This window comes from Gracilinanus agilis, chromosome 1 (assembly GCF_016433145.1).
Source record: "Gracilinanus agilis isolate LMUSP501 chromosome 1, AgileGrace, whole genome shotgun sequence".
Classification (NCBI taxonomy): Eukaryota; Metazoa; Chordata; class Mammalia; order Didelphimorphia; family Didelphidae; genus Gracilinanus; species Gracilinanus agilis.
This window is the reverse complement of record NC_058130.1, coordinates 9,503,039-9,525,486: the sequence shown is the minus strand read 5'-3', so window position 1 is coordinate 9,525,486 and position 22,448 is coordinate 9,503,039. Positions and strand designations below refer to the sequence as shown.

General features: G+C 49.2%; 1 protein-coding gene across 1 annotated transcript in view; it reads left to right on the top strand.

Moving 5' to 3' along the window:
* The window catches only part of DCP1A (decapping mRNA 1A), a 37,448-nt gene extending 21,844 nt beyond the window's left edge, over positions 1-15,604 (top strand). Inside the window, exons 4-9 of the mRNA XM_044656782.1 lie at positions 637-703; positions 5,514-5,652; positions 10,150-10,272; positions 13,020-13,691; positions 14,727-14,942; positions 15,524-15,604. Coding sequence (XP_044512717.1) covers positions 637-703; positions 5,514-5,652; positions 10,150-10,272; positions 13,020-13,691; positions 14,727-14,942; positions 15,524-15,604 — 1,298 coding nt within the window. The remainder of the gene's footprint in view (positions 1-636; positions 704-5,513; positions 5,653-10,149; positions 10,273-13,019; positions 13,692-14,726; positions 14,943-15,523) is intronic.
* The last annotated feature ends 6,844 nt before the right edge of the window (positions 15,605-22,448 follow it).

Sequence of the window (22,448 nt, the reverse complement as noted above, 5' to 3'; positions counted from 1 at the left end):
AGAGTGCAATGATATTCGGCCTTGTCCTCCATAACTGCTTCTTAGTTCTGATAAGACTGTAGGGGCCCCCGCCCGAGTACTTGAGTGTATAAAAAATGGTGAGAAATCCTTATGTGAAGCTCTTTTTCCCTGGTGTTGTCCTTTTGCCTCTTCTCTGATCATCATATTTCTACAGTCATTTTTATGGTCTTTCAAGTCACGTGAATGATTTTTTACCTCATGGCAATAAACTGTAATGACTTGTTTTCATCTTCGACCATTAAGTTGATAGGAGCTCCCTTGTCAGAAGTGAAAAATCCAAACGAATGTGCCATGATTCATAGAACAAATAGTAGGCTTTAAAGCTGCTTTCTCTTGTGCATTCTCTTATGTTGGAAATGATTCCATTCTTGAGTTTTAGGCACTTTTTAGGAGTCTCAATACTTTTCTATCCAACTAGTTGTTGAAAACTGATCAGTTAATAGTGCTTCTCTTAATGACTTGCCCTGTGACCTTTGGCCATCTCCCTTATGGTGGGTGTTTTTCTATGTGGGAGGGGAGAGCTTTGTTCTGTACTGACCCATCTGTAGGTGGAGCCAACAGGTTTTTTGTGAAGTTCTTTTGCTCTCGTTTTAATTTCTTTTTTTCTTTTTCAAGTGTCAATTTACAGTATCTGGTTTTATGACAAGAATGACTGTCACCGCATAGCCAAACTCATGGCCAAGTAAGTATCCACCTTCTAATTCCTTGGTTGCTATGAGAAATGAATGTTTCACCTACTGTCCCTTTCTCCTTGGGCGGGGATCCATCCCCAACTTATTTTATAGCGTGGGGACCAAGTTCATTTGTAAGTTGGTGGCCTGATCTCGAAATGTGTTTTTCTCCAGACCAGAGGTTGCTTCTTCCTCTTTTTTGTGTGGTGGGCCCTGGGGCAGGTTTGGGAAACTGTTGGGGCTCTTCTCAGAGCCATAGTTTGAAATGTACAAAAATGGGATTACAAAGAAAACCAATTTGATTGAAATGCACTTATCAAAATATTTCAGGGGGGGGAAGGGGGGAAAAAACCAAGTTTGTGGACTCAAGGTTAAGAACCCCTGCCTAGATCCAGGTTATAGAATGGTGGTCAGCTGCCTACACTGGCTCAGAAAAGCCTATTTTAGTCCACAGAAATCATGAGCCACTTATGGAACATTATTAATATTAATAAAGCACTTTCCTTGTTGATCTCATCTTATACTCACCACAAGCCTGTGAGGTCACCACTACACGGCGAAGACCCATTTTAGAAATAGACCCATTGTAGAATGATGTGGTAAGTGCTGGAGGCAGGATTCCCCTCTGGTCTCCTGATGTGGCATCCAGGCTGTTTTCCCTTCTTAGACCTTGTGGCGAGAACAAATCTGAGTTCTGGACCCTAGGAGCGGGAGTAGAGTGGTTTGCTTGTTTTCTGGAGGCAGCTGATCTCTGCCCCATCCCCTCTCCCCGGGGGCTTCCTGTCCATCTGCAGCTCCCTGCTGAGACCTACTACCTTCACCCCCAAATTCCAGATGGTTTCACACTAATGCGTGAATGACTACTAGCACCATCACCTTCCCAAAGTTATTTGCATTTTTAAAAGTGACTTTTTTATGAGGTCAAGGAGCCCCAGGGAGGCTCAGTGTTTCCTGCATAAAAGACCCAGATGAAAGGCTGCATACATGCCCTCTAGAGCAACCCCTCAGCTGCCTTCCCTGGCCCTGCCTTCCTCTGCCTCTGTCTAGCTCACCCAGAGGCTTATTTGCAAGTTAGAGACACTTTGTTTGATAGACGGAGGGTGCCCCTCTCCCCCACCTCCCCGTCCCCTGCCATGAGCATCGAGGTTCTTGTTTGGTATCCTGTTTGTTGAGATAGAGGCCACTCACGGCATAGACACGGCCTTTAGTACTGGGCTGCACTGCCCCGGCTAGCCTGGGGTCACTACAGTGAGTCCTTGAAGGCCGAGATTGTGAAAGAGGATGCCACCAACTGTGTCTAAGTATGAAGAGATGTGTGTGTGTGTGTCTGTTTGTGTGTGTGTGTGTGTCTGTGTGTGTCTGTGTGTGTCTGTGTGTGTCTGTGTCTGTGTGTGTTGGCTACGGGGCACCATAGTGCACAGAGCCAGCTTTGGGCCTGGACTTGGAAAGACCCAAGTTCAAATGTGGCTTCAGATGCTTCCCAGCTGGGTCCCTGTTTGTTTCAGACAAAGGAGAGCCCCTCCCTCACAGGGGGCTTGTGAGGGTCCATTGAGTGGGAAAGCACTGAGCACAGTGCCTGGCACACAGTAGGCACTTAATACATGTTAGTGATGATGATGAGGGCAGTCAAGAAGCAGGCCAGGGAACACGGGAGACAAAAGGGCCAGCTGGTGGCCAGGGCTGCGACCTGGGGAAGAAGACTGTCCTTGTTCCTTTGGAAAGGTTTGGAGAAAGGAAGTTGCTTCCATTTGTGAAGCGAGTGGGTTTGGAGTGCATGGGAAGAAGCTCTTATAAAAGCCCTTCTTCCCCTTGCAGCTTGGCAGAGACATGAGCCATCCCCAACTTAAAGCAGGGCTTGCTGGAAGGTCGATTCTCCCCTCATTCTCATCCATCACAGAGGAGAAGCCTGTCTTCTTCCCACTAACTGACCCCTCCCAGCTGCCCCTCCTCACACTCACCCCCCAAAGCAAGCTGGTTGAGGAGGATCAAAGCAGAACTTGGATGGTTAATGTGTCTCCAAGCTCTCAAGGCTGTCGGGGCGAGTTCTGTGAAAGTCGCTTCTTATCATTGTTCTGGTAGCTACAGTAGAAGAAAGGCTCCTGAAATGGGAAACCGAGTCATTCAAAGATCCATTTTATAAGATGAAAAACCTTCCTCTGTTTGTCTCTTCATGGAGCCACATTGAGCTTAACTTTCAGAAACCCTCAGGTTTCTGGCATCACCGAGTTGGGAAATGAGACAGTTATCAATGCAGACTGTACTCAGTCTGGCCGGTGCTCTTCGTCATAATCACAGCTTCAAATGGGCTCCCAGAGTAGGAATCCCCGTGTCAGCTCGTCTAGTCCTTTCTTTGGGTAAGAAGGAGCCTTAGAAGCTGAAAAGTCCAGCTTGGACGGAAACAGCATGGCCAACAAGCAGTCAGCTGGCCTCTGCTAGAGAACCTCCAGGGAGGAGGAAATGCCCTTTCCCCGCCCCTGCCAGTCTGGGGCAGCCGGTCTTAAATCAGGACCTGAAACCAAGCGGTGCAGATGGGTCTGTAATCTACTCCAGCCCGAGTGCTGGGAGACACATGCAAAAACGGAGGCACTCACGCTCGCTGGGGTGATGCTCTGTTCCCTCCACGTGGGCAGGTTGCATCCCAGCTGCATCCTCTCATCCTGGGCCTTTTTTCCTATGAATCCTCCCTAGCCGGTACACTGAGCACATGGGAGACCTTCCTTCAGTCTCTTCGGGGAATCTGCCATAGCGGCGAACACCCCAGACCCTCCGTCCTCCACCTCACGTGTCCCCTACGCAGTGGGGCATCATTTTTCCTTTTTCTGTCATTTGTTCTGTGCCTGCTTCTTGGCAGAGTTTAATCTAGTGTCATATGTAGCATCTGCCCAGCACTTTACATCCATTTCTCACTGGCTCCTGACAGTAGCCCCGTGTGCAAACATGTCTGACTCTGTGACCCCATCTGGGGTTTTCTTGGCAAGTTTACTGGAGTGGTTAGCCACCTCCTCCTCCAGCTTATTTTACAGAGGAGAAAATTGAAGTAAGCAGGGCTCATTGACCGACCCACAGTCACACAGCTAAGAAATTTCTAAGAACAGATTTGAATTCATTAAGATGAGCCTGATCCCAAACTCACTGCTCTATCCACTGTGCCACCTCGCTGCCCTGTGTAGATACCATTATTCTCCTTTTACAGACGGGGAACCAAAAGCTAAGTGACTCACCCAAGGCCAAAAGCTAGTCTGTCTGAAATGGGTTCAAACTCCTAACCACACAATTTCTCCTTCTTTTTAAAAAACCCTTACCTTCTGTCTTAGAATTGATACTAAGTATTGGCTCTAAGATAAGAGTGGTAAGAGCTAGGCAATGGGAGTTAAGTGACTTGCCCAGGGTCACCCAGCTAGGAAGTGTCCAAGGTTGGTTTTGAACCCAAAACCTCTTGTTCTAGGCCTGGCTCTCTATCTGCTGCCCCAGAGCACTTTCTCTTAAGTGATGTCAATTCCCATCAAATTGACCTTTTTGTAATTTGCTTCATCCTCCAGCTAGAGCTCCATTCGTGCTCTGAATCAGCTTCTCTGCCCCAGCTTCCTCATCTACAAGTTGTATTAAACACAGGCAGAACTCAGAGGTGTCCTGGAGTCTGCCCAGCACCAACTCGTTCTATATTGTATCTTTTAGCAAATAAAAACAAGCATGCTTTTCTCTGCCTTTGCTCGGGAAGGCCTTTGGCAAGCCCAGTACATCTTAGTCATGCATTTCTGTCCCTACAATTCCGTGGTCTGCTCATCAGACCTGGATTACATGCTGATGTGGGGGAAAACCTACCTGGATCCCCAACTGAAGACTGGATGGTTGGCTTTTTTTTTTAATGCCTGGGGCTCAGACTTATTGCAGCTATTTAAATCCTTCTCCATCCTTCCATCTGGTCCTGCACATTGTCTGCCTTCAAATGGAGGAACAGTGAGTCAGCAGGGAGGACTTCCCCCAGGAACTGGATGTTGGCCTACCCCAGCCAGGCAGTCTTGTCTGGAATTCAGCATGCGTGACATATTCCTCTTCTTACTGTTAGGAGGAATGCAGTGAGAATTTGGTGCTTCTGTTTGCTTGAAATTTTGTCCCTGCCTCTTATCACCAGAGTTGGGCTATACCCCAGAGGCTACCCTCTTTTTCCTTTCAGGAAAACCTCCTTTTTTCTCCATCAGCTTCAGTGCAGGCCTTTCACATTAGGGTCTACTGCAACGGTCGGCAACCTTTTTGGCCGTGAGAGCCATAAATGCCTGCGGAAGGAGGAGGATGGAGGTGGAAGGTGCTGGAATATGGGGTGGGGGCTGAAGGGCCCCCTGGAGCACATCCTGGGGCTCTGCCCGGACTGGCCGGTCAGGAGGTGGAGCCAGATATGGCTCAAGAGCCAACGTTGCCGACCCCTGGTCTATTGGCTACGGAATCATTCTACTGAGCAATGGATTGGGGATTTTAGTTGTTCGTTTGTCAGGTTCCCAGAAGGTGTTCCAGCTCTTCCTTTGACCTCTGCTGATCCTGTCTAAATTGTGACTTCTAGATGCCATTGCATATTGTTTGGTTTGGTTCCAGATTCTTCTGGTGAAAAGACACACAAGTGGAAAACTTTACATGTGTATGTATTGCTTATTCCTTAAAACACTAACCACCTGTCTATTCTGTGTGGGTAGCCTACCAGATGGGAAATCGCTTTGGGCCATGCTAACTGTACTGGCTAGTTAGACCGATCTCCCTTCCAGGTTTGTGCCTCCAGGATGTTCTTAAGGCAGAGTACAGCTATCTGACACTTTAAATTCTTATTTTTAGAGTGGTGGAACAGGAAACCCAAAGGTGCCAGCAGGCTGCTAGCGACAAGCAGAGCCCCAACCAAGCCAATGGGCGCCATGACAAGAGGCCCATTGACATCCTGGAGATGCTGAGTAAAGCCAAGGACGAGTATGAGCGGGTGAGTCTCAAGCAGAAGGTTTTGTAGCGGGTGCTGGGCATGTCAGACTTTGGTCATTTTTATCTTTTGAATCCTAAGAGTCCCAGAAACAAAAAAACTAGATTTTACCATTGCTTACCACGAATGGAATAGCTGAAAGATGTGGAATTTACATTTATTTATTCAAAGAAAAGTTCAAAACTTCTGTCAATTATTTACACAAAGAACTGTACTCTTTTCAGTCCTACAGAGCTCTTTGGGGACAGATCAGATGATGACAACAATGGGAAAACTTGGCTTTTCTCTGAATTTTTCGGGTGAAGATTGTATTTTCCAGTTCTTGCCTTACAAATACATGGGAAAGGGAGCAGCTCAGTAGGTAGAGAGCCAGACTTGGAGATGGAAGGTCCTTGGTTCAAACCTGGCCTCAGACAGTTCCCAGCTCTGATCCTGGGCATTACCTTGCCCTTACTGCTTCTCCCTTGGAACAGATAGACAGTATTGATTCTAAGATGGAAGGTAGGGGAAGAAGTCATCTCACTAAGCAAGCACTCGGCTTTGTGCTCTGTAACAGCCAGTGTCTATGCAGATTTGGAGATTTGAAAAGCACTTCAGTACATATTTGATCTTCACAACAGTCCTGTGAGGTCTTCATATCCCACCATTACTGATGTGGAAACTGAGGGCCCTGAGAGAGCAGTGAATAAGGGTTTTAGGCCAGATTCGAATTTTTGGCTTCTTGGCTCCAAGTAGCTCTGAGCATTGGGCCACCTGACTACCTGAAGAGGGCCAGACAAAGGACTCTGAGCCTCTTGGGGATGCCTCTGTTTGAGGGCTGCTCCCTGGGCCTAGGAGAGTCCTTCATCCCTGGCTTGTTTGTTATCTTTTACAGTCTGGCTTTGGCCTCGGGGAGATGCCAATGGTTTGTATCCCACTGTGATAGCAATTAAAGGCTTTTAGAGCTTCAGGTGGACTACATTTGGAATTAAACCCAGAGATGCATTTCCAGAATGGAACAGAATGTTCTGTCTTCATCCCCTTTCTGCATCATGCCATGAGTTAACCAGGTTTTCCTACAAGTTGAAAAGGGTAAAGAACATTTTGTAGGACATTTCGTTTTCCAAATTTGAGGAGCCCCTATTACATGCTTGGAAGCCTGAAGCCCTTGTGTTTTGTGGGGTGCAACCTAAAAAGAAGGGCACCAAAACATTGCCGCAGCAATTTCCCTCTCCGGCATCAGTAACATGGTTCCGCCAGGTGAGAAATACTTTGAAAGTTGTGCCATTTCCTCAGTGGCTCTACTCCCTTAACCAGTGGGGATTGCAGCCCTTCCACGTTTCCTGAGTTACTATGGCCAAAAAATTCATCACCCAGGCACCAGGACAGGGGTCCCGTTCAGCATGAGGCCCGTTTTTGAAGCTTTTTTTACTTGGTAAAGCCCGCAAGCACTTGTGCTCCATGGTCATCGCCTCCTGCATCTCAGAGACTCCACAGGGCAGGGTGGCGAGGTCTATACTGGCTGTAAACTAGCCTCAAGTATTTCATAAAGTTGAGTAAGCTAAGAGAAGGAAAAGGAAGGCCTTTGGTTTTAGCCTACTGAGTTATCTGTGTCTCTAAAGAAAATCTAGGCTCAAGAGAAAACCAGGTGATGTGCCTTTACCTTCCGTGAACTTTGAAAGAAAAAAAAGTAGCTTTGAGAAATGTCAGTTGTGAGGGAAATCAGACCCAAACTGGCCTCCTGAAAGGTTTTTAGGGTTATTGTCAATCAAAAACTTGGAAGATTGGGTGAATCTGGCATTTACTTAATCATCCCGTGTTTCTAATTATGGAATTCCTATTTACTGGTAGAATAAACGTCACTTCCTGAAGGAGAAATGTCCTGTCAGAGCTGAGTGTGCCAACACCTCGGTGGGCATTTTTACATTTGAGACAAAAAACCCTTTTCTATCCACTACAGTCTGGGGGCTTCCCTATTGCTCAAAGGAGATAAGCAGTGAGTCTAATTGAAGAGAGGATAAGGAGCAGGGTTTGTAAAAGCCATGGGGTCTGGCCTCAGGCACTTCCTTGCTGTGTGACCCTGGGCAAGTCATTTTACCCCCTTTGCCTAGGTCTTACCATTTTTTTGCCTTGGAATCAAAAGATAATATTGATTCTAAGATGGAAGATAAGAGTTTTTTTTAAATGTGCCTTCTAAGCCCTGGGTGGGGAACAGGCATGCAGGTGGTACAGTGGATAAAGCTCCATCCATATCTAGAAACAGGAGGTCCTGGATTCGCATCTGACTTCAGACACTTCCTAGCTGCCTCCTGACCCTGGCAAATCCCTTAACCCCAGTTGCCTAGCCTTTACTGCTCTTCTCTCTTAATATTGATACTAAGATAGAAGGCGGAGGTTAGAAAATAACATAGAAACCATAGGGCTGTGGTTGAGTCTAGAATTCTAAAGGAGTTTAGTCCCTCAGTAAGTCAGTTCTATATGGGGAAATCAGTGAACATTCCCACTTTAAAGGATGACTTAGGTCATCTATAAGAGCCTTTCTCATCTGGCAGGTCTATCTTAATGCCGGCTCCCTTATCCCCGTCCTCCCAAGGACACACACCAGAGCAACAGTAGAGTAGCCAAAACCAGCACCCTTTACTGTTGCCTCACCTCACTGTGGAATAGCTAAAATGAGCGAGGAGCCCCAGGCACAAGTCACTGCTCATATCACGGTGAGGTTCTGCCCGGCCGGTGACAGCTCTCAGGTCCGAGTGTTCAAGCATTATAATGATCGGGCATTCCAAAGATGCTGTGGGATCATGGCTGGTCTCCTGTGGCTATAGACAGCGTAATCTGCCATCATTCAAATTTGAGAGTTTGTGTACGGAAGAACTGCACATTTTTGCCATCACCAAGTTTTGCTTTGCCCTTTCCACTGCTAAACCTCCTAGTAGCTGATGACATTATTTGTCCAGGAGCAAGAAGAGGGCTGGACACCTTCTTTTTGGGCCATACTCAGGGCAGTGACCTAGAGGCTACCTTGAATTGTCATTGCTTGTGCCAATAGATAGTCGAAGCTTTGGAGGATCTTTCCAGGCTGGCCCAGTGACTGATGGAACATCTCAGCCCAACCCTGAGTTCAGAGGCCCCAAGGAATGGGGCAAAAATAGGCTCATGTTCTCTGTTGGTCATGAAAGTCCCCTCATTAATGAACTCTAACATCCCTAACGTGTCAGAATAAGAAGAATCCCTTTTTCAAAACTGACTCTGAGGCTTTCCCGTTAGAGCCTAATTAACACCTATTTGTGGAATTGTTTCTGTCTGGGGCAAAAACGGACCCAGAAAACTAAAAATCAGATTCAGTTTATTCATTAGTCACTTTTCTTCCCATTTCTAGTTGTTGCACTTAAAAAAAAATTCTTATTTATTTCTTAAAACCCTCACCTTCCATCTTAGAATCAGTACTATGTATTGGTTCCAAGGCAGAAGAGCACTTAGTAAGGGGTAGGCAATGGGGGTGAAGTGACTTGCCCAGGGTCACACAACTAGGAAGTATCTAAGGTCAGATTTGAACCCGGGACCTCCCATCTCTAGGCCTGGTTCTCAATTCACTAAGCCACCCAGCTGCCCCCTAAAAAGAAAATTCTTTTTTTTCCCTTTGTTTATTCAGAATATTTTTTCATGGTTACAGGATACATGATCCCTCTTCTTCCCCTCCCCCCTTGCTCTTTCCTCCCCCTTCCAAAGCTGACAAGCAGTTCCACTGGGTTATCCATGTATCATTGTTCAAAACCTATTTCCATGTTATTCATATTAGCAATACAGTGATTTTTTAACATCAAAACCCTAATTATATCCCCGGCGAACCATGTAATCAAGCAGTTGTTTTTCTTCTGCGTTTCTGCTCCCACGGTTCTTTCTCTGGATGTGGATAGCGTTCTTTCTCATAAGTCCCTCAGGACTGTCCTGGATCATTGCATTGCTGCTCATAGAGAAGTCAGTTACATTCGATTGTGCTACAATGTATCAAATGTATCCATCCCTGTGTACAATGTTCTTCTGGTTCTGCTCCTTTCACTCTACATCAGTTCCTGGAGGTTGTTCCAATTCACATGGAATCCCTCCAGTTCTTAAAAAGAAAATTCTTTGAGGACATTGTCAGTGAACAAGAGTGTATTGGTCTTTATCCTGTCTTCAATAGAAATTTTTAAAATTCGGTGTCAGTTGGCTGTGCCAAGTGCAGATGTGTGGGTGCTACATTGATAGAAGTATGATTGTTGGGTTTTCCATAACTAGGAATAGAAAAGAAAGGAGAAAGAGTAAATGATTGCTAACATTTTATTTCCTAAGGCACCTCTTACAAAGGTTCCTAGAAATCACCTCTTGTTTATTTTCAGTCACAAAGGCTATTTGGGCTTAAAATGGTTCAGAAGACCAGCTCTCTCCTCCTGCTAGGCTCCTGAGAGTCTTCTATAGAGGGCAGGATTGACAGCTTTAAAGAGTCATTTTTTTTTCCTCTTTTTTTTTTTTTTTAAAAAGAATCAAATTACGGACTCCACTATCTCAAGCCCTGGATTACAACCAAGTGCTCGCCTCACCAATCCTGGCAGTGCCGAGGAAACCTCAGAAGAGACTTCCCCTGGATTACAAACACAAGAGAAGGTGGGCCTGCCTCAGCTTAGAATAAACACTCTTGTTCAAAACAGTCTGGGGGCAGCTTAGTGGATTGAGAGCCAGGCTTGGAGACAGGAGATCCTGGGTTCAAATCTGGGCATGGGAACTGCCCTCTATAATCTTAAGCTCAATTCCCAGGTACACAACCCCACATCCCCAATCCTTCCTAGCATCACTGGGGGTCTCAGAAATGAGGGTTCTCTGCTATAGAACAAAGTGGCTGTACTTAGGGACGTTCCCCCCAGTAACTCTCTCTCCTGGTGCAGTTGGACACCTTCTCTGCAATGGTCAGGCTTGGCCCCAAGAGACTTAATGACTTCCCAAGGGTCATGCAGCTGGTATGTGTCAGGTGGAAGACTTGACCAGGGTTTCCTTCGACCAGCTCAGCATTCCCATACTGCCTCTCTCAGAAGCAAATGCTCCTCCTGATCTTTATAGGCTTCTAATTGATGAGAGGCAGTGTGCCATTGTGGACAGGGAGGCTGGCCTTGAGGCCCAGGAGATGAATTCTAGTTGCCCCTTGGACCCAGGGAAAGTCCCTTCATGCCCTGAGATTGATTGTAAGTTGTCAGCCTGCCCCGGTGGAGGAGCCTCCTCCCTCGGGAGTTTCCTGTCTCAGTGAATTCTAGGTGTAGACCCGGCCCTGTTCCTCGAGTTACTCCTCCATTACTGCCTGACCTCGAGGTGGGTGCCGGCACTGGAGGAAGAATAACCGCAGATGGGGGCAGCTGGGTGGCTCAGTGGATGGAGAGCTAGGCCTGGAGATGGGAGGTACTAGGTTCAAATCTGGCCTCAGATACTTCCTAGCTATGTGACCTTGGGCAAGTCACTTGACCCCATTGCCCACCCTGACCACTCTTCTGCCTTGGAGCCAATACACAGTATTGACTCCAAGATGGAAGGTAAGGGCTAAAAAAGAAAATGACCTCAGATGTTGCAGGATTCCCCTGCAAGCAGGAGCTTTACTAGGGGGACAAGCGAAGAGGGCCTCCCTTGATGCTGGGCTCCTCATCCCTGTTTGGACTAAAGCGGATGTAAAGGATTTGTTCACTTTTTAACTCCACGTGGTGGGGTCCAGGCTAACGGAGTCTTCCAGTGTGATGCTGCTAACCCACTTGCTGGAGCTCCTAAAGCGCATTTCTTTGGTGAAGATGAAATTTCATCTTCATTTGACAGCCAAATGAGAAGCGTTCGCTTGGTCACCATGCCATCTAGTGGGGAAGAGCGAGGAAAGGCCAGGAAAACCAGCCGCTCTCTGGAGTTAGAATTCCCTCCCAGATGGTTGGCCTCGCCTCACAGGCAGGTGGGAAGATCCTCGTTCATTAGGGAAAGAAGGAAAAGGGGGGAAAGTGTGGGGATGGGCAGAACGAGGCTTGCTTTGCCTGGCGGCAGGGGTGCCTTGAGCACGGGGACTTTGGAGGGCTGTTTAACATTCCCAGACGCAGCCAGGGGATTCCTCAGCTTGCAACACGTTCATGTGAGAAAGGAACAAAGGGTTCGCCTTTTCTCCAGTCGCTGATCCAGGTGATCAGTGTTGCTAGATGTGAAATGGTTTCATCGTTTTAGCATTAAAGTTTGGTTCTGCCACTATGGTGCCTTCCTTGAAATGATGCAGGACAGAGCCCCTCGTTCCTTTAGAAATGGGGCTTAGAGGGCAGCTAGATGGTCAGTAGATGGAAAGCCAGATCTAGAGATTGGAGGTCCTGGGTTCAAATCTGATCCCAAATACTTCCTAAATATGTGACCCTGAGCAAGCCATTTTACCCCCAGTGCTAAGAGACAGAGAGAGAGAGTCTGAGAGGCTCAGACACCTTTGCGGTGAACTTTTGGAACCCGACCCATTTGTAAACTGGTGGCTGTGCCTTATAAAATACAGAAAAGGGAATTCCAGAGGGATTGCTGAGACCCTCTTCTGAGCCGGGGTCCTCAAATGGGACTCCGTGGGCGTCAGGCTCCTCACGCATCCTCAGGGGTTTTTGAGCAAATCAGTTGGATTTCCCAGGTTGGGCAGCCTGGCCAACATGGGAAAGATGGAGTCTTCTTCCTCGTTATCATTGGGCCAGCTGGTTCAGAGTGAAGCTGGAATTATTTTTGAGTGCACAGTGCCTCCTCCTGGATGCATGGACTCGGAGATGTCCCTCTGTTGTGTGAGTTCTGGGGGTCTCTCCAGGGCCAGGTCTTTAATAATGAACAGTAGAGAATGGGATCCAGATGAGAATTTTTCCACTTATGTTCATTTACTAAAATAAGTCTCTGCCAGGTAGAAAGGAGGCTTTGAAGTTCTCAGGAAATAACAATGAACATTTGTAACAGTCTTCAGGCTTGCAGTCCTCTGCATTTCTTGTCCCCTGGGTTATAATTAGCCCTATTGACTGATGGTGAAACTGAGGCTCAAGAAAATCTAGTGACTTGGCCCACGTCACCCAGCTGGTCAACATCAGAGGGGGCCCTCCTGAGCCAGCCTTCTTCCCATCATGCCAGTCCCCTAGACCCCAAGGGAAGAGATCTCTTCTCTGAATCAGAGCCCAGTTACCTAAGCACCATTTTCCCCTGCCTCGGTTTCTCGGCCATGTTAAAAGGCGCCTGCTGACCCAAGAGCACCGTAGGGCTTTCCTCCTCCTTCTTGGGCTTCCTTTCCCTTGTGACTTAGGCCCGCTAGCAGCTGCTAGCTAGTCTGGATAGGTGGTGGCTAGGAAGCTGGGTAGACTGACTGCGCTGCTGTTGTTGTTTTGCAGCCCGCTCCGACGGGACACAAGCACCTCACTGTGGAAGAATTATTCGGAACCTCGTTGCCAAAGGATCAGCCCACAGTGGCGTATCCCAGTGCAGAAGGCGTTGAGAAGCTGCCCCCCGATACCTCCCCCAAGGAGTATGACTTATTTTCGCCCTTTTCTTTCGAGTCATCGAGAGGGACCCATCAGCCAGAGAATCCCAGCATCCAGCCCAGCAGCCCTCGGGTGGGTCAGCAGGAGGCCCCCACGCCTGCCGCTGCCCCGGACAAGAAGAGCTCTACGGGCTGCGCCGTCCCGATGAGCCCCGTCGTGAAGGCGGCTCCTCCAGCTGAGGCCACCCCGTCCCCAGCCGCTAAAAAGGCTCCCCAGCAGCGCTCTCCCCTCCTGGCCCAGCCAGCCTCTGAGCTGAGGCACAAGACCCGCAATCTGACAGCCACCCAGAGCCAGTTTGTGGCACCACTGAGTGGGACGAGCCCCGGGAGCGCGACAAACGCCAGTCTTCTTCACAAGCTCCAGCTGACGCCCCAGCCGGCAGCCCTCGCCAAGAACCCCATCGCGCCTTACTTTGCCTCGTCGGCGAGCCAGCTCGCCACCCCCGAGAGCTTCAGAGAGCCTCACGCCAGAAGAAGAGGGGCCACGGCCACGCTTGGCATCGCCGGGAGGCCTTCCCTGAAGGTACGAGGCGGCTCGAGCTGAGCCAGCCCGGGGCCTGAGTCAGGCACTGGAATCCTCCCCTGAAGTGGTCGGGGGGTTGGGGGCTTATTCCGGCTCATTCCATCCCTTTCAAACCCCGTTTGTTTGTAGGGCCTGAGGGAGTGGAGAGCCCGAAGTGGCAGGTCAGCAGAGGGTCGGACCCCAGGAAGGAGAATCAGAGCAAGGGAAGAGGAAGCCGAGGCCCCGCAGGGGGAATGGCTTCAGGGCCAGAGGCTGGGTGGACAGGGCCCTTTACTCTCAGAGAGTCCCTGACTTTGCAGGACCTGAAGCCTGGCCCAGGGCCCCTCTGCAGAAGGCGATCCCCTCGGCCTCAGCCCCTCTGCTGGACTGTCAGCTGCCCAAGGACAGGCAGGGCCAGGCACAGCGCCTCATTCCGAGTAGGCAGTCACAAAGGGTTTTTCAGTTGAATGGCTGAATCTTGGAGGTTTGGTACCGTCTGTACTATTATTTGTTGATATCTGGATTTCTGAAACAAGTGGTCCAGTGGCTAGAACACGGAGCCCAGCCAGAGTCACATGGACCCAAGTTCAGATCTGCCCTCAGACACTTATACCAGCTCTGGACGAGTCAGCCTCTGGTTGCCTTAGTTTCTTCATCTGTAAAATGGGGATAATGTTAGCACCAGTTTGACAGAGTTGTTAGCTTTTAGCACTTTATAAAAAGCTGCTCGTTGTTCTTGGGCTTCTCTTTCCAAGGCTAGTCTATCAGGTCTCTTAATTACGTCTCGTAGCTCACTGATTCTGTCTCAATCCCAAGATCATTCTGGTAGTAACAGTATTTTTTTTATGCTTTGTTGACAACAGAAAATTTAAGAAACAGGAAAGAATCTTTTCAGACGCCTCTATCCCATGTATTTTCTTGATGTGCAAGTGGCTTTAAAATGGGATTTTCTTCAAATTCTCCTGGTCTTCTCGCTCACATTCCGGAGAATTTGTTCCCTTGTTCTGAATCTCTCCTTTATTAACTTCGCTCTTCCCTTCGTTCTTCTGCCGGCAGGTTTCCTCTCCCAAGTTCATTACGACAACCACCTCCCCATCTTCTTCCATCCTTCTGTCGCCCAGTGTTTTCCAGCAGTCGGCGCCCAAGGCCTCGGAGCTCGAGAAGAAGGTCAGCTCCCCTTGTCTCCCGAGCGGTGCCTCGGAAAACTCGAACAAGCCTCCCCTGGTTCTCAGCAGGTCTCAGCTGCAGGACACGCTAATACATCTCATCAAGGTAACCGCCGTCCGCGACAGTAAATGTTTATAACAAGGAAAAAAGAGAGAAATTCAGTCTTTTGGGTCTTCTTGGGGCGGTCAGTCCCCCGAGGCTCCCTTCTCCCCCACAAATTATTGGTTCAGCTCTCTGTGCTTTAACATAAGATTTGGCATTGAAAGTCCCCGGACCCTGGGGCTCCTCCTGGGCTTCGGTCCTGCTTTCAAAAGCAGTTGGTGGGCAGGTACTGCCCCCCCACCACCACCCCCCCCCCGGACACACATAGGCTGACCGTGACTGGGGGAAATCACTGAGTCACTCAACAAGCTCTAGGAGGTGGGTGGAAGACCAGCTTCGGAGAGGGGGTCCATTTGGCCCACCGGACTTGGTTCAGGAGACGGTGATTTCCCCCAGCACAGGACAGGCAGAGTCAGCATCTTCCCTCCCCCCCGGGCTCTCAGAGCCAGCTTTAAGCCTCAGCCCAGAGCTCCCGGGCGGCGGGCAGCCGAGGCAGGGCTGGAGGCCATCTCTGGCCCTGCGTGTCATCCCTCGAAAACAGGTTTGGCTCCGTGACCGAGCCGTGTCTTTGTGTCTCCCCACAGAACGACGCCGGCTTCCTCAGCACGCTCCATGAAGTCTATCTGCAAGTCTTGACCAAGAACATTAACAACCTGCAGCTGTAGAGCCGGGCGTGTGCGTGTGCGTGCGTGTGCGTGTGTGTGCGTGTGTGTGTGTCTGCTCAGAAACAAATACGCCTCACGGACGGGCCTGGCGCGGGAGAGTCTCTTAGCTTGGCAAGGCCTGAGGAGAGCCCGCGGCAGGCCCATCTCGCTGTGAAGCACCACCAGCAGCCCCTCGTCTCAGCCCGGAACGTGCAGAGCCACCGGACAGCCGGGCCGGGCCGGGGAGTAGCGCAGAGGAACGCCCGACTCTGCAGCGAGGCTGGGCCGGCCCGGTTCGGCGTTCCTGATGCTGCCCACGGGAGAACCTTTCTTTGTCGCGTTTTTAGGTTCCGCTTTTACTTCATTGGCCGATTGGCAAAGCCAAAATCCTGTCAGGCTGAACAAGTGTTTTTAAGCTCCCGGCGGTTGCAAAGGCGCAGCGGGGAGCCTCTTACGCCTGAGCCGTCCAAGGCTCAGAGCTTGTGGGTCTGCCGGTGCCCAGAGGGGCGGCCAAGAATAAAGCTCTGCAGGGTGGGCAGGAGGCACGGATCAGCCCACGTCCAGGCACCTCGGGGTGCCGCTGGAAGCACTTCCTCCGCCGAGAGGCGTCTCTGTCCCCCGCGTGGGATGGATGTCGTGCCGCAGACGGCCCGATTCAGCAATAGTCCAGGCGTCCTGTGTGTGTGCCGGGAAGAGTCCCTCGGAACGGTCCGTGCGCTTTCGCGGCCCCGATCCGTCGCTCCGTCGCCCCTTCTAGCAGAATCTTTCGTCTTCGCGTCTCTGAAGCGTACGGAATGCCTCCCGGGGGCTCAGCGGCTCCGGTTCATGGATCAGCTTCCCGGCGCGGCCAGCAGAGAGAGCGAGAGCGCCTGGTCAACTCGAGGAGGGTCTGAGCACGCCTCACCCAGGCGTCCTGTCCACCAGCAGGTGAGACCAGAGGCCGGAGCGAAGACCCTCTGTGGGGCCGCCATAAAGGCGGAGAGAACTTCTCTGACGGTTTCTGGAATTCGTTCCAACAGGGCGACGTCCCTTCAGTATCTCAGCCGAGGAAACCAGGTTTCCTGTGTGTGGAACTTAACGTTTTTAAGTGCCCAAGTCTTGGAGATTTTAAAAAGATGATTTAGTTTTAACGTCTACAATTGCCTATTAGAATTATTTATAATGCCTAAGCCAGGTCTACACTGCCATAATTCCTGAGGTAATTCAGGCAGGAGTGTCTGGATAGGGCAAGCCAACCTCCTCGGGGAGCTGCTGCTGGTAAAACCTGCTGGAAATCCGTAGCTCCGTCGCCTTATTACTTCCTCCAGCCGAACGGCGCCGGGCAGCGCGGATCACCCGTTTACATTGTCGGCGGGGCCTCGGGCAGACCTGCCGGTCCGAAAGTCACAGCCTGAAGCGACTGCCCAGAAGAAGGGAGTCTCGCCGATCCGTGGGATGAGCCGAGCAGTGGCTCCTTCAGGCCAGCCATCAGGAATGGGATCGCCCCCTCTCCGGGGCATCCGAGGCAGGCCTCGCTGGCTTTCCTCCCAGCTTCCTGCCTCTTCCCAGAGGCTCATTACCATCACCAACAGGGACGCATTGTTTTCTCCAAAAGAACGTTCGTTTGGATTTTGCTGATTCCAAGCATGCAGGAGCCAAGTTAGAAGGAGCCCCTTCCACACACTGGGCTGCCCGGGCACTCGTCCTTCTGGCAGGTGATCTTTTTAAAAAGCAAAGTAAGCCACGTCGGTCCTTCAACCAAAAAGCTCGTTTTTAGCCTGCTGCTTTAGCCTTCTTTCCCCCAAAGAGCCTGGTCTGGATTTTTCCTCCATTTTGCCTCGTTCGTGTGGTGGCTTCTCTTCCCTGGCTGGCAGGGCTGTGGGGGCGATCCAAGGGCCGGAGGAAGGCGCGTCAGCAGAGAGCCCGTGTCCCTGGGAAGAGCCACAGCGGAAGGGCAGGAGGGGAAACAGCTGACAAACGTGATTCCAATCGTTTCATTGAACAAAGAATGAATAATTGTATTCTTGCACATTTTGTCAATATTTTATTATTCAAAGTTCCTTTGTGAAGCCAATAATGTCGTATGTATTGAAATATTTAAATTTTAGGGAAAGATCAAGCAGAAGTGATTTGCCTCAGACCCAAAAGACCCATCCTTAGAACGGTCGGCCAGAGGCCCACATCCTCGCCTGATTGGTTTTTCCGCTTAATTTAGGAAAACTGTGCAATATATTTCACCACCAATTTGTATTTGACATCAAATACGTTAAGATGCATTATTCATTTTTAAGTGAGACAACAGCGTTTTCTTTGATTCACCAGAAGTACGTTGGAAATGGTTTGGGATTCCTTTGGGGTTACTGCTGGATCTCTGGCTCGTCCGTTCTTACGGCGTGCTGCTCCCATCATCAAGCACTCATTTGCCGAGAACTGCCGGGGCTCCCCTTCTTGGGAAGTGGACGGAAGAATCTCTGGAAATGGGTCTTTTCTTTTCGACATGATACTGCATCACTAACTTTTTTATTATATGAATTTTCTACCATCCATGTGTGTTTGCAAATATTAAGTTATTACATGTTTTAAACCGAGCATTTTTCATCCAAAATTTTGTATGTTTGCAAGTATATTTTTTTAATAAAATTTCAAAACAAAGTTTTCTCACCTACCAAATTTTAAATGGTGTTTTCCTTTCATTTGTAAAAGCAGAACTATCCAGCCGCATCCCTCTGCCGTGGCTGAGGTCACCAGCTGGTTCCCTGGCAAATCCAGGCCTGTCCCCTCAGCTCTGCTCCCTGATGGTTGAGGTCTGGGAGCGAAATAAGAAAGGCGGGCTTTTCCCCCCCTGGTGGAGAGGCGGAGAGTCCCCCTCCTGGGTGTGCTCCCGTGAGGAATTGCATTGGAAATCATGGGGCCTCAGAGCCGCCAGCATCCTGCGCTGGTCCTGACGCTTCCTAACAAGCCGCGCTCCTTCTGCTGATCCCATTAAAGGAAACGGCTGGATGGGCGGCATTTGGTTGGTGGTCAGTGGTCAGTGGTGTTCCCCAAACGTACCAGTCCGTTTTCATTGCCTTCCTTGTCTGAATAGAACTCAGTGCCTCTGCCTTGTGAGAGGGGGCACGACGGCCTGGGCACATACACGTGAGGCCGAGCCACAAGGACGAGGGAGGATCCCGCAGAGCCACGCAGAAACGTGCCGCCTGCTAGCTGAGGCGCCTCACAAAGGGCTTGTCTGGCCTCTGCCCTGGGAGGACTGAGGCCGGCCCACGTAGATCTCCTGCCTTCTGGGGGCCCCTCCAGACGCTCGAGCCCCTCTTTGTCCAAGTAGCCGCGCCGCTGCCGCCAAATAGACAGCCCTACTGGTGCTGGGAGGGCCTCCGATGCCCAGGAGGTCCCGTAGAGGCCCCAAACGACAGCCTTCCCTGTCCTCTGAGGTACGGATGTTTGGTGTCTCCCACAGTGCAGAGCCCTTTGCTACGCATGCAGCAGCTGCTGACACCACCAACATTTCTGTTTCTTCCACCTCTGGGGACCTTTCCAAATGCCTGAAGCTCCTCCTCCATTTTAAATATAGAGAACCTTTAAACCCAGCCTCTGTGGAAATCCTCGTGTGTGCACATGCATGTACATGTGTGTGCTGTGTGTATATATGCGCACCACATGCACAGTCTCCCAGTCTTCCTCCACTGGGAGCTCCTCAAGAGTGAGGACCGCCTCACTTTGTATCCCCAGTGCCTGGCACATAGTAGGTGCTAAATGGATGGAGAAGCAGATCTAGAGACCAGGGAGGTCCTGGGCTGGCCTCAGATACTGCCTAGTCGTATGGCCCTGGGCAAGTCACTTAACCTCCATTGCCTAGTCCTTCCCTTCCCTTTGCCTTGGAACTGACACTTAGTATCAAGTCTAAAGAAGCTAACAGTTTTAAATTAAAAATAAAAAATAAATGTTTATTAACATACTAGCCAGGCTGCTCTTTTATATACATTCATCAGAGTCTCCCTGGCAAAGATGTGGAGAATCCACTGGCATCATCAGATCTCAGAAAAGCATCAGAGTATAACTTTATATAGAGGCCCTCGGCATTCGTTCTCTCTCTCTTCTCCCTCCCTCTCTCCTTCTCGCTCTCTTCTCACTCTCTGTCTCTCTGCCTCCCTCCCCATTTCTGTCTCTGTCTCTGTCTCTGTCTCTGTCTCTGTCTCTCTATTTCTCTCTCTCTCTCTCACTCAAGAAATTACAAGAAGTGGCACCAGAAAAGGGGGTGGAGGGATTCACATGAGGAATTAAAAGGAGAAACTAGGACCACCAGATCAGCTTGGCATGAGATACAGCTAACCATGTGAGGGGATTACAGGGATGGAAAACTATAGAACTATATGCAGAAGCCCCCAAATAAAATTCTACTTACCCAAATACATCATTAATTTTCTTTCTTTAAAAAAAAAATGATTACTTTCTGTCTTAGAATTAATACTCCGTATTGATTCCAAGGAGGCCAAAATTAAACCCAGAATTTCCCATCTCTAGGCCTGGCGCAAAAAGTTATCATTTTGGAGGCAACTAAGTGACTCAGTGGATAGAACACCATGATTAATTTTTTAAATTGCAATGACAATGGAAAATATCACACTAGTGGGAAAGATATTATTTATTTTAAAAATTAAATAAGATCCTATAAGCTTTCTCCAGAAGAGCAAGAAATAACTAAAGCAGTTAAAATTTGACAGATGGAGTATCTCAAGAGACTTCACTGTGCTAAGGATCCAGATAGATATTCAAGGATAAAGACTGACAATAACTCTGTCCTCGGGGAGTTTTCATTCTAGTAGAAAAGATACTGTGTGTCCACAAATTTGATAAGATACCTTGTACACAAAAGGGAGATCCAGGCAAAGGATTCCCCATAAACCTAAGCAGCAAGAACTTTTTACTCTGCTGTATCAGAAAGGTTTCAAGAAGGAGGTGACTTCTGAGTCTTGTAATGAGTAAAGGGGAACAGATAGTGTAGGGAGGGTCCCAGGAACCCTCCAGAGATGACCCTCCCCCCACATAGTGAGTTGATTTTCTGCAGGGGCTGTTCGGGTATGAGTTGGGTGAGATGGGTGCCGCAGATCTCATCCACCTTCCCACCAGAGGGGCTGTGGTCTTCCTCCCAGGACTAGGGAATAGGAAAATTCCTATATTGTGGGAGAATGGAAAAGCACAAATGAACCTCAGCCATGGCTCTTGCTTTGGGTCATATGGTGATATCCTTCCCCAGGAAAAGCAAAGGGTTATGGAGCGGCTTTGTAAAATCCACCTTGTTGGAAATATGTCACCCCATGATTCAACTGGGTTGGAAGTCAGAAGCTGCTCTGATGTTGTCCCCACAGCACAATTTTTATACAAAGCTTTGAGAGAATCAAAGTTGTTAGTGTGGTATTAGTTGGAATCAATAGTATATCGAGTTTGGATATGAAAGGTTCAATAATTTTCTCCATCTTTTTTACCTACCTATAATTTTTTTTTCTAAACCCTTGTACTTCGGTGCACTGTCTCATAGGTGGAAGAGTGGTCAGGGTGGGCAATGGGAGTCAAGTGACTTGCCCAGGGTCACCCAGCTGGGAAGTGGCTGAGGCCGGGTCAGAACCCAGGACCTCCCGTCTCTAGGCCTGACTCTCACTCCACTGAGCTACCCAGCTGCCCCTACCTACCTATAATTTAATAAATCTGGGGAAACTCCCTCCACCCATCTAGCCTGGCAATTCAACTGTAGCAGAATAGTCTTCAAGAGTTACTAAGAATGGACCTCTGTACCAGCAGAAAGCAATGACCCAGGACAATTCTGAGGGATTTATGGAAAAGAAAGCTGCCCACATTCAGAGGAAGAACTGCAGGAGAGGAAACAGAAGAAAAACAACTGCTTGAACGCATGGGTTGAGGCGGACATGATTGGGGATGTAGACTCGAAACTACCACACCAATGCAACTATCAATAATATGGAAATAGGTCTTGATCAATGACACATGTTAAAACCAGTGGAAATGTGCGTTGGCCATGGGTGAGGGGAGAGCGGGGGGCAAAGGGGAAAGTAGGAGCATGAATCATGTAACCATGTTAAAAACGAATATTAATAAATTTTTAAAAAAAAAGGGGTTACTGGGGTACAGCTGGGTGGCTCAGTGGATTGAGACCCAGGCCTAAAATGGGAATTCCTGGTTCAAATCTGGCGTCAGACACTTCCCAGACACTTCCCAGCAGTGTGACCCTGGGCAAGTCACTTGACCCCCATTGCCCACCCTTACTGCTCTTCTACCTTGGAACCAGTACACAGTATTGACTCCAAGATGGAAGGTAAGAGTTTAAGAAAAAACAAAAAAGACATGAAGCAGGACACCTGGGGAGCTCAGTAGGTTGAAAGCCAGGCCTAGAAATGGGAAGTCATGGATTCACTTCTGTCCTGGGACATTTTCTAGCTGTGTGACCCAGGACAAGTCACTTGACTCCCTTTGCCTAACCTTTACCATTCTTCTGCCTTGGTACCAGTACACAGTATTGATTCCAAGACAGAAGGTAAGGGCTCAAAGCAGAGGCGGTGGTGGGGGGAGAGGGGCCATGAAGCCAGCCAAGGGGAGTGTCCTGAGCTCCAAGAATTGGTTACTTAAAAACTGGATCTCAGCTGGATCTTGTCAGAAGAGAAATGGGAAACAAAACCAGCCCTCAGACATTACAGTCCACAAGGTCCATATTTGCAGGCCTCAGAGCACTATAATCATAGCAAGGAACAGGTCTTCAGCTCTTGGGCTTCAGTCCCAAAGGGACCCTGCCAGAGGCTGAGACTAGCTTGTTCTCTAACATCTCACTGAGATCTATCAGGGTCCTAATGGTGAGTGGAATCCACTCTGAACTGGA